General features: G+C 42.2%; 1 protein-coding gene across 10 annotated transcripts in view; it reads right to left on the bottom strand.

The window, feature by feature from the left end:
- Positions 1 to 12,415, bottom strand: part of LOC140454444 (uncharacterized) — a 183,724-nt gene that overhangs the window by 51,445 nt on the left and 119,864 nt on the right. For 8 of the 10 annotated variants that reach the window (XM_072549181.1, XM_072549178.1, XM_072549188.1 and 5 more), the window contains 5 exons: positions 6,217 to 6,320; positions 4,544 to 4,592; positions 4,219 to 4,380; positions 2,941 to 3,052; positions 863 to 1,320 (listed from right to left, as the gene is read on the bottom strand). In XM_072549181.1, coding sequence (XP_072405282.1) covers positions 863 to 1,320; positions 2,941 to 3,052; positions 4,219 to 4,380; positions 4,544 to 4,592; positions 6,217 to 6,320 — 885 coding nt within the window. The remainder of the gene's footprint in view (positions 1 to 862; positions 1,321 to 2,940; positions 3,053 to 4,218; positions 4,381 to 4,543; positions 4,593 to 6,216; positions 6,321 to 12,415) is intronic. The other 2 variants (XM_072549185.1, XM_072549186.1) reach the window with 2 other exon arrangements.

Genomic DNA, 12,415 nt, shown 5'->3' with positions numbered 1-12,415 from the left:
GAGTACAAAAGTATGGAGGTATTGCTAAAACTAAACAAGGCACAAGTCAGACCGCAGCTGGAATGTTGTGGATAGCTTAGGGCCTCTTAGATAAGAGAAGATATATTGGCATTGGAGGCAGTCCATCTAAGGCACACTAAGCTGACCCTGGGTATGGAGGGACTGACCTGAGGAGAAGTTGAGTAGGTTGGGCCTGAACTTGTTGGGATTCTTACGACAAGTAGATGTGGAGAGGTTGCTTTCCCTTGTGGGAGTTCCTAGGACTTAAGGAGTCACCTACTTAAGACGAGGAGGGATTTCTTCTCAGAAGATGGTGAACGTGTGGAATTCTTTATCACAAACAGCTATAGAGGCTAGGTCATTAAGTGTATTCAAGGCTGAGGTAAGGTTTTTAACATCTGTAAGGAAATCAAGGTTACGGTGAAAAGACAGGGAAGTGTTGAGGATTATCAGATCAACCACAATCTCATTGAGTCTGTTCCACCAATCAATAGGCTACTTTTGTTCCCACATCTTATGATCTTATGGAAAGTTCAAAACAAAGACAAAAAAGTGACATACAGACTTTGGTATATATTCACTAGCAATATTCCTTTTTAAAGGATTCATGAAGCAAATTGCAGGGAGATGGAGGAAGTTCCAAACAGCAGCTCTAATTGGTCTGATCTGTGAAAGAGCTGGACGGACTGCTATACTTTTCCAGTGTTAGGAATTGAACAATACAATGCCAGAGCTCAGCTGCTCCATACGATGCTACTGACTTACCAGCCAGCATGTCTCGCTAGTTCATTCAGAAGTAGTAACTGCAAACATCTAATCAGACCCGAACTGAGCTCTAAAACAAAGTTCACTTTATACGTACCATGCCCATTTTATTCAAAGCCTCCATATCAGTGCTGAAATCTGAAAGGCTACAAAACCTGGAACTTCCAGAATATTCTTCATTTACTGAGCTGACAGTGGAGCAATCTTCTTGGCTAAGATTTTCTTCTCTTTTCACTGCAAAGGTATTGGTGCTGCCAGAATAGTCAAGTTCACTGTTACATTTTTCATTGAAGTAGTCACCGATCTTGACAGCAACTATATCATCGGAACCAGTTGAGTTCACCTCATATTTCAGATTTAATCCACAATTTGTCCCATGTTCATCCAAAGTATTCACAGGACCATCTTCTGCAAACCATTTTATTCCAAAGGAGTTCTGGGAAGAGGAAACTCTCCCACTTGAGAAACTCAAAGTCTCACCGGTTTCAATTATTTCACCCGCTTCAATGCCATCTTGTGTTACAACAGGTTCCATCCCTGCTGGGGAAGACACAGCTGTTCAATTGACATAAGCATCAATTAACTTGGACAAGCAGCTACAAAACAGTCAGTCACTTTATGTTATAAAGGTTGAGGGAGCAGCTAGCATAATGATAATGATTTTGCCATAGTAATTATGCCCTGATTCAAATCTCACCACAGTATCAGGTAGAAACTAAATTAATAATTAGAGTATAAAGAGCTCGGTAATGGTGCCATGGAACATTCATTCATTATCATAAAGCTTCATTAATATTCTTCAGGGAAGGAAATCAGCCATCCTTACCTCGTTTGGTCGAGATGTGAGTCCAGGTTCACAGGTTGACTCTTAACTGTTCTCTGAAATGGCCGAGCCAGCCAACTCAGTTTAAGGATGGACAGCAATTGCTAGCCTTACTTGCGATGCCCTCATTCCATGAGAGAAGAGTGGCAAATATTTTCAAACATTTGGCGCATAGATTTATGGATACTTTGGCTTATGCTTATGACAGTGATACACTTATCAGATGCAGTCTGATATTACTGTGTTTCCCTCGTCCTAATTCTAAAAGAAAAGTTGTGGTCAACCCAGTGAAGCAATTCACCTGAATCTATAATAAAGCAGTATGAGAGAAGGCCAATCTATAATAAAGCAGTATGAGAGAAGGCTATTCCATCCATCATGTTTGCCGCTGATTCACTGAAGGGGCTATCCAATTGATCTGACTCTCCCTGCTCTTTTTCAAAAGCCTTGCGATTTTCAGTGAATATTTATCTAGTACCATTTGGAAAATTATAGTTGAATTTGTTTCCATTTCTTTCAGGCAACGATTTTTAGATACAAAATAATTCTTTTTTTTTTGCTAATGCCCCACACCAGTTGGTGGAAATTTCTTATCAAATTGCAACCTTTCTTAACCTATGCTGTACTAAGCAGAACAATCTCGGTTACTGTCATCTCTGTTCCGCAGGTCCAAACTAAATAGTTTCCTGGAAATGAAACACTATTCTTGCCCAAGATATCTAGACCATGCGGTCCCTCAATCTCGCTGTCACTCAATAAGATCACAGCTGAATTTCTACATCAATGCATTCTTGCTCTCCTCATATTCCTAACTCAGCCTTGAACATGTATTCCACAAACTGTGGATGTTTGAAGATTCACAATTCCCAAACAGAATTTCTACATCTTAATCATTGGGCTCAGTGGTTAGCACGGATGCCTCACAGCACCAGGGTCCCAGGTTCGATTCCCATCTCTGGTGGCCGTCTGTGTGGAGTCTGCACATTCTCCCAGTGTCTGCGTGGGTTTCCTCCGGGTGCTCCAGTTTCCTCCCACAGTCCAAAGATGTGCAGGTCAGGTGGATTGGCTATGCTAAATTGCCTGTAGTGTTAGGTGCATTAGTCAGAGGGAAATGGGTCTGGATGGATTACTCTTTGGAGGGTCGGTGTGGACTTGTTGGGACGAAGGGAATCTAATCTCAAATAGCAAATACTTAGTCCTGAGAACATTCTGGACCTCCTAAGGAAATAGCCACTCAGCATCCATCTTGTTAAACCCACTTCAGAATTTTGTGTATTTCAAGGAGGTCAATAATATACTCCAAGTTGCTTCAGCACTAGAATGCTTCTTTTTAAATAGGTAAAAGGTCTTACCAGATAACAGCGAGATCTTTTCTAACAGGATTTTCTGTTTTCCTAATAGTAGTTCCTTCTCCACTGTTAGATTTTTGGACTGCCGATCCAAGTTATTGATTACATCTATGGCCTGTAGAACACAATAAAATCAAAATGCAAAAAAAAAATAAGTTTCAGAACTCCACATGATTGTACCTGCTGTGCATTGCAAATATTCCATTTATAGCTCCTTTTCAATTTTTAATTAAATTCTTTGGGAAACACACAATACAAATATCTCATTACTTGCTCTACTTCTCAACCATATTATTAATTTGAAGTTAATCAATTTGAATCAAAGCAATGAAAAATACCCCTCCCCTCTGTCATGGGAAGTGTTTATACAGACATAGAAATCAGGAGCAAAAGTCCGTCCATTGAACTCACTCCACCATTCAATATAATCGTAAATGATGCTTCTGCTCTTTCTCCTTATACACTGATGCCTTTAGTGTCTAGATGTCTATTTGTTTCTTAAATATATGATTGTTTCTGCTGACAACAGCAAGAGGTTCTCACTGCCCGTACTTAAAATTGGCACCTTCAGTACCCCTGTCAGTACTACAATGACCTCAATGTGTCCTGATTGATTGTGATTATTTGGGCCATGTTTGAGTTACCATATTTTTGCGCATATGTAATTAGAACCTTTCAACAATGTCAGGGGACACAAGCCATTCAGTGACTTGAGTGCTCCACTATCTTATATGTACAGAATTCCATAGATTCACCACCTTCTGAGATCAGAAAATTTTCTCACTGCAATCCTAAATGGTCTAACCCGTATACTGAGACTGTGACCTGTTGATCTGGAGACCCAACGGCATAGAGGAATATCAAACCCATGATTAGTCTGTCCAGCCTGACGCAATTTTATGTGGTTCGTCAAGATTATGCTCTGTCTCACTGCTGAATAATTACAAATATTTTGAACAAAATCCACTTTAGAATTTATAGAAATAGACTATATTGTTCAAGAAATTATACAACTAATGTTTGAAATACTTAACTGGGAAGTCAAATACTTGATGTTTCAACAACCAAATGAGACTGGGCCTTTTAATTTACATTGAAGGCTCATGGCATTGCCCAACAAACCAGAGGGGAGAAAAAAATACCTAATTCCTGTAAAATGTGTTCTATCATCACAAAGGTCCAACATGCACTGGAAAATGAAGTGCAAACATATTTATGGAGAAGCGGAAGGTGTAAATCCTGGTGCATCTTGCTTTATAATCAAATGAATTATTCACAAACCTCATCAAGGATGGCACCTTTTGAAGCAATTTGTTTGTCATCAAAAAGTTTGTTCTTCAATACTTTAAAACGATTTTCCATCATTCTGCGTGACTCTCGTTCTCTCAAGTTGTGTAATATCGCCTTCTTTCTAGCTTCACATAGTACAGAGGTTTCGTATACCTAAGATTGACAAAATCCCAATGAGAAAAGGGCTGGAATACAGCTTCTAGCTTTGGGCAGTGTTGGTAGCACAGTCCATAATGTCTGATGCACTAAACTTTAGGTTTGAAATTAGTGATAAACAAATGACTAGGCAACAAAAGTAACATGTAATTAGACTCACCCTTCTTTTAGTTGAATTGCTGAATGATTGTGAATTCTGGAAAAATCCCCTAGAAAACAGGAATAGTTTGTACGGTCATCTGCAGTCTATTGGTATAAGTGAATCAGAACACAGGTATTAACAAATGGGTGCATAATGATACGAAATACAAGGACAACACTGAATTACAAATGTCGCAGGTTCACAAGGTTGCATTTTCAAAATTCTTGCTAAAGGTTGGGTAAGCAGTATGCAAGTAGCAGCGCCCAAGTTGAATAACTATGGATAGGGGCTTTCTCATGTTTTGAATGCAGATCTTTCAAGGGCAGTAAGGGGCTACAAACCTTCCATGTGTGCTTATACCGTCTGGGCAACATGGGAAGGGAGGGCAGCCAGGGAAATGGGGTGGCAAGCAGAAGAACTACCACTAAACCACTGACCAATTTATACTAAATGGAATTGTCCAGTTCATAGTTTCCAAAAGTAGTAAACTACTGCATAAATGCAGTAATGTGTACGACCTACAAGATTCACTACTACAGTAATTCATCAAGGCTCCTTCAACAGCAACTTTTAAGCCTGTGACCTCGACAACTAGAAAGAGAAGCATTGCAGATTCAAGGGAATCACCACCTGCAAGCTCCCCTTCAAGCCAATCACAAGCCTGACCTAGAACGACATTGCCATTCTATCCCCACTACAATATCCTTCCAAATATGGCACTGTCCACATGCACTGCAGCGATTCAAGGAGACAGCTCATCACATTTTTGAGGGCAGTTAAAGATGGACAATAAATAATGGCCTAAACATTCATACACAAATAAATAAATTAGAAACAGCAATGGAATGTCCTCAGATAAATAACTCTTACATGAATGTAATTGGTTTAGAAACAATTTATCCACACAGGATAAGATGAACAAACAGTCTGACCTTTTAGATCACTTTAGATGCAAAGACCTTTTATCCCACTTTGTCACTGCATTCTAGAATGCCAATTTTATGGTCTTGAGATTTGGGAGGCACGGTGGCTCAGTGGTTAGCACTGTTGCTTCACGGTGCCAGGGACCTGGGTTCGATTCAAGCCTTGGGAGACTGTGTGGAGACTGTGCACGTTCTCCCAGTGTTTGCGTGGGTTTCTTCCAGGTGCTCCAGTTTCCTCATCAATGTGCAGGTCAGGTGAATTGGCCATGCTAAACTGCCAATAGCATTAGGTGCATTAGTCAGAGGAAATGGGTCTGGAGGGGTTACTCTTCGGAGGGTTGGCGTGGACGTGTTGGGCCAAATGGCCTGTTTTCACCCTGTAGGGAATCCATCTATCTATCTAATCTATGTCTTGCTAATTCTTTACAGGCACTGAATATGCTCTGTGCAAAGGAATGCTTGGTCATCTTCAATTTATTCTTTACAACTACATCTCAAACGTCCTGTTTTGGTTTAGAATGCCAGTCCAAAATAATAATAGTCTAACATTTTGCCAATTTACCTCTCGTGCAGGGGTCAGACATATTGTAAGAGGTAAGTCTTCACAACGGTAGCGAAAAATAAGAGAGCACAATCCAGCTATAATGTGGTCCCAAGGATATCCACTGTACTTGAAAACATTGCTCCATGTTCACATCTTTTATTCAGTATTGCACATACTGTGATCACTCAGAATAGGTTTATAAATGTTGTATTATTATTACTGACCTGTGTGGTACTGCAGGATTATTGACAATTAACAAATTTCTTGGAATTCTTGAACTTGACACCAGGTTTCCAACCCCATCTCTATTTCTATTGCTTGAATGAGTCTGCATGAGGAAAGGAAAACATTTTCACAGTAACAACACATGTGGCAGAACACATCAGGTAGAATACCATCTTAAAAATGATCCCATGGAATAACATCAGTAATACTGCATGGCATATTGTAAATCAGTCAGAGTAAATGAGTCCTACAGCATGGAAACAAATCCTTCGGTCCAACTAGCCCACACCAACCATAATCTCAAACAAAACTAGTCCCATTTGTTTGTTTGGCCCATATCCCTCTAAACCTTTTGTATTCATGTATTTATCTGAATGTCTTATCAAATGTTGTAACTGTACCTGCATCCACCACTTCATCTGGCAGTTCATTGCACACATTAATCACCGTGGACAGAAATTGCCTCAGGTCTTTTTTTAAAACCTTTCTCCTCTCACCTTAAAAATATGCCCCCGAGTTTTGAACTCCCCCATCTTATAGGAAAAGATCTTTACCCTTACACCATCTTATCTACACCAGTTCATGATTTGATAAGGTCATCCCTCAACCTCCTTCACCCCAGTGAATGAAATTTTAGCCTGTCCAGCCTATTTTTCTAACTCAAATCCTGCATTCCTGGCAACACCCTGGTAAATCTTTTCTGAACCCTCTCCAATTTAATAACATCCTTCCTATAATAGGGCGACCAGAACTGCAAATAGCAGAGGCATAACCAACATCATTTACAACCACAACATGACCTACCAACACTTATATTCAAAAATCTGAGCAATGAAGACAAGCGTGTTAAATGCTTTAACCAGCCTGACCCCTGTGACACAAATTTCAAAGAATTATGTACCCAAAACCCTAAGTTTCTCTGTTCTACAACAGTACCCAGGGCCCTACCATTAACTGTACAAGTCCTGCCCTTGTTTGTTTTACCAAAATGCAATACTTCACATTGTCCAAATTAAACTCCATCAGCTTCTCAGGCGATTGACTGAATTGATGAAGTCCTCTTTGTAATGTTAGATAATTTCCTTAATTGTCCATTATACTACCAATTTTGGTGTCACCTGCAAACTTACTTACAATGCCTCCTATAATCTCATCCAAGTCATTCATATGAATGACAAACAAAAGTGGACCCAGTACTGATCCCCTGGATTGCAGTTGATTACAGTCCTCCAGTCTGAAAAACAACCCTCCACCACCATCCTCTGTCTCCTGCCGTCAAGCCAATTTTATATCCAATTAGAAAGCTCATCTTTGAATTCCATGTGATCTAACTCTACGAACTGATCTACCATGGGAACCTTATCAAAGGCTAAAAGTCTATGGATCAAGTCTACAGGATTCATAAAAGGGGGATGGAGAGCAGTCAGATGTTCTGATACTCATCGGTACCAATGACATAGTTAGGAAAAGGGGTGAGGACCTGAAAACAGAATAGAGGGAGGAGTTAGGTTGGAAGCTAAAAGGCAGGAAGAGCAGAGTAGTAATCTCAGGATTGCTACCAGTGCCACGGACTACCGAGGCTAGGAACAGACAGCAAGTGCAGGTGAACACGTGGCTGCAGGGCTGGTATAGAAGGAAGGGCTGCAGATATGTGGATTATTGGGATACCTTCTGGGGAAGGTAGGATCTGTACAAGAAGGACAGGTTGCACCAGAACTGGAGCGATACCAATACTCTGGGCAGGAGGTTTGCTAGAGTCTTCAGGAGGGTTTAAACTAGCTTGGCAGGGGGATGGGAATCTGTGGTACAGATCAGAGGATGGAATAGGTAGTGAACAGCCAGATACATGCGCAGAGAGTTTGTGAGGAGGGATAGGCACTTGATAGGCTAAAGGTGCAGTTAGTGTGATGGGTTGAAGCATGTCTACTTTAATGTAAGTAGCATCAGAAATATGGGTGATGAACGGGCAGCACGGTGGCTCAGTGGTTAACACTGCTGCCTCAAAGCACCAGGGTCCCAGGTTCGATTCCAGCCTTGGGTGACTGCCTGTGTGGAGTTAGCACATTCTCCCCGTGTCTGTGTGGGTTTCCTCCGGGTGCTCCGGTTTCCTCCCACAGTCCAAAGATGTGCAGGTTAGGTGAATTGGCCATGCTAAATTCCCCATTGTGCTAGGTGCATTTGTCAGAGGGAAATGGGTCTGGTGGGTTGCTCTTCGGAGGGTCGGTGTGGATTGGTTGGACCAAAGAGCCGTGTTTCCATACTGCAGGGAATCTAATCTAATCTAAAATCAAATTTAAAAAAAATTAAAGCATGGATCAGTACCTGGAAATATGGGGTTGTGGCCATTACGGAGACTTGGATATTACAGGGGCAGGAATGGTTGTTGGATGTTCCAGGGTTTAGAGCTTTCAAAAGGAATAGAGGGGAAGGTAAAAGAGGTGGGGGAGTGGCATTGCTAATCAGGGATGGAATCACAGTTACAGAAAGGGAGGTCGTTGAGGAGGGTTTGTCTACAGAATCATTATGGATGGACATCAGAAACAGGAAAGGAGCAGTCACTATATTAGGCTTTATACAGACCACCTAATAGCAACAGAGAGACAGAGGAGCAGATTGGGGGCCAGAAATTGGAAAGGCACAGAAGTAATAGGGTTGCTGTCATGGATGACTTTAACTTCCCCATTATTAATTGGAATCTCCTTAGTTCAATAGTTCGGATGGAGCGGTTTTTGTCAGGTGTACCCAGGAAGGATTCTGGACTCTGTATAGATAGGCTGACTAGAAGGGAGGCCATACTGAATTTGGCATTTGGCAATGAACCAGGCCAGGTTCTCTTTGTGGGAGAGTATTTCAGTGACAGTGATCACAACTCCTTGACCTTTAGTATAGTCATGGATAGGAGCAGCGGTATGGGAAAGCATTTCATTGGGGGAAAGGGGAATTACAATGCTATTAGGCAGGAACTGGGGTGCTTAAAATGGGAACAAATGTTCTCAGGGAAATGCATGACAGAAATGTGGAGGTTGTTTAGGGAGCACTTGCTGATAGTGTTGGATAGGTTTGTCCCACTGAGGCAAGGAAGGGACAATAGGGTGAGGAACCTTGGGTGACAAGGGATGTGGAACATCTAATCAAGAGGAAGAAGGAAGCTTACTTAAGGTGGAAGAGGCAAGGATCAGACAGGGCTTTACAGGGTTACAAGGTAGCTAGGAAGGAACTGAAAAATGGACTTAGAGAGCTGGAAGGGGGCATGAAAAAGCTTTAGTAGGTAGGATTAAGGAAAACCCCAAGGCATTCTACACTTCTGAAGAACAAGAAGGAGGACAGAGTGAGGGTAGGGCTGATCAGAGATAGTGGAGGGAACTTGTGCCTGGAGTCAGAAGTGGTTCAGGAGGCCCTTAATACTTTAAGGGGGACCTTGACGTTTCTGAGGACAGCGTGAAACAGGCAAATGTGCTCAAACAGGTTGATGTTAAGAAGGGTGTGTTGAAAATTTTGAAAAACATAAGGATATATAAGTCCCTGGGCCAGATGGGATATGCTCTAGATTATTACACAAAGCGAGGGAAGAAATTGCTACACCTTTAGCTATGATCTTTGATCCTCACTGTCCACTGGCAGAGTGCCAGATGATTGAAGGGTGGCAAATATTATTCCCTTGTTCAAGAAAGGGAATAGGGATAACTTTGGGAGTTACAGACCAGTCAGCTTTATGTCAGTGGTGGGCAAATTATTGTAGAGGATGCCGAGACAGAGGTTTTATAATTATTTGGAAAAGCATAGCTTGATTAGAGATAGTCAACATGGCTTTGTGAGGGACAGGTCATGCCTCACAAGCCTTACTGAATTCTTTGAGGATGTGACAAAACACATTGATGATGTAGTGTACATGGATTTTAGCAATGCTTTTGATAAGGTTCCCCATGGTAAGCTCATTCAGAAAGTAAGGAGGCATGGGATACAGGGAAATTCAGCTGTCTGGATACAGAATTAGCTAGTCCATAGAAGACAGAAGGTGGTAGTAAATGGGAAGTATTCAGCCTGGAGCTCAGTGACCAGTGGTGTTCTGCAGGGATCTGTTCTGGGACCTCTGCTCTTTGTGATTTTTATAAATAACTTGGATGAGGAAGAGGAAGTGGAAGCCGGGGGGGGGGGGGAGGTTAAGTAAGTTGGCCGATCAGACAAAGGTTAGTGGAGTTGTGCCTAGTGTGGAGGACTGTTGTATGTTGCAACTGGACAGTGACAGGATGCAGAACTGGGCAGATAAGCAGCAGATGGAGTTCAACCTAGAAAAGTGTGAGGTGATTCACTTTGGAAGGTCAAATTTGAATGCAGAATACAGGGTTAAAAGCAGATTCCTGGCAGTGTGGAGGAACAGAGGGATCTTGGGGTCCATGTCCACAGATCCCTCGAAGTTACCACCCTAGTTGATAGGGTTGTCAAGAAGATATGTTTGTGTTGGCTTTCATTAGCAGGGGGCTTGAATTCAAGAGCAGCACGGTTATGCTGCAGCTCTACAGAGCCATGGTAAGGGCACACTTGAAATATTGTGTCCAGTTCTAGTTGCCTCATTATAGGAAACCTTTAGAGAGGGTGCAGGGGAGATTTATCAGGATGCTGCCTGGACTGGAGGGCATGTCTCATGAAGAAAGGTTGAGGGAACTAGGGCTTTTCTCATTGAAGCAAAGACGTGGTTGAGGCAAAAATAAAGTGAATAGTCAGAGACTTTTTCCCAGGGGAAAATGGCTGTCATGTGGGCATAATTTTAAGGTGTTTGGAGGAAGGCTTAGGGGAGATGGCGGAGGTCAGTTCGTTATACAGAGAGTGGTGGATGCGTAGAATGCACTGCCAGCAGTGATAGTAGAGTCAGATACATTAAGGACATTTAAACAACTCTTGGATAGGCACACGGATGATAGTAAAAAGAAAGGTATGTAGGTTAGTTTGATCTTTTAGCTCCTTAACACAGTATGATCAGAGTCTTTCCCACCTGAATTTTTTTGCACAACTTCAAATGGCTGCAACAAAAATGTCTACTATTTATCATTCTTCTATTACACTGTAACTTGCATGTTTTGCATTTGTTATGCACTTTATGCAGTATACGAGTGTGTAGTTTGTGCTGTGCATGTAGCACCCTTGGTTCCGGAGGAATGCTGTCTTGTTTTGTACTGTATCAGTTGCATATAGTAGAAGTGACAAATAAAAAGCAGCTACTACTACTAAAAGGTCAGCACAACATCGAGGTCAAAGGGCCTGTACTGTATTGTACTGTTCTACGTGCTACAGAACATAGAACAATACAGCGCAGTATAGGCCCTTTGGCCCTCGATGTTGCGCCGATCCAAGCCCACCTTAATCTACACGAGCCCACTATCCTCCATATGCCTATCCAATGCCCGTTTAAATGCCCATAAAGAGGGAGAGTCCACCACTGCTACTGGCAGGGCATTCCATGAACTCACGACTCGCTGAGTAAAGAATCTACCCCTAACATCTGTCCTATACCTACCACCCCTTAATTTAAAGCTATGCCCCCTCATAATAGCTGACTCCATACGTGGAAAAAGGTTCTTATGGCCAACCCTATCTAAACCCCTAATCATCTTGTACACCTCTATCAAGTCACCCCTAAACCTTCTTTTCTCCAATGAAAACAGCCCCATGTGCCTTAGCCTTTCCTCATACGATCTTCCTACCATACCAGGCAACATCCTGGTAAACCTCCTCTGCACCCATTCCAGTGCCTCCACATCCTTCCTATAGTATGGCGACCAAAACTGCACACAATACTCCAGATGCGGCCACACCAGCGTCTTCTACAACTGCAACATGACCTCAGGACTCCGGAACTCAATTCCTCTACCAATAAAAGCCAGTACGCCATATGCCTTCTTCACAGCACTATTCACCTGGGTGGAAACTTTCAGAGATCTGTGTATATGGACACCAAGATCCCTCTGCTCATCCACACTACCAAGTATCCGACCATTAGCCCAGTAGCCCATCTACTTGTTACTCTTACCAAAGTGAATCACTTCACACTTACCCACATTGAACTCCATTTGCCACCTTTCTGCCCAACTCTGCAGCTTATCTATATCCTGCTGTAACCTACCACGTCCTTTCTCACCGTCAACAACTCCACCGACTTTCGTATCATCCGCAAACTTGCTCACCCAACCTTCTCGCCCCTCC

This window comes from Chiloscyllium punctatum, chromosome 29 (assembly GCF_047496795.1).
Source record: "Chiloscyllium punctatum isolate Juve2018m chromosome 29, sChiPun1.3, whole genome shotgun sequence".
In the NCBI taxonomy this organism is placed as follows: domain Eukaryota; kingdom Metazoa; phylum Chordata; class Chondrichthyes; order Orectolobiformes; family Hemiscylliidae; genus Chiloscyllium; species Chiloscyllium punctatum.
This window is presented reverse-complemented; position numbering and strand designations above follow the sequence as displayed.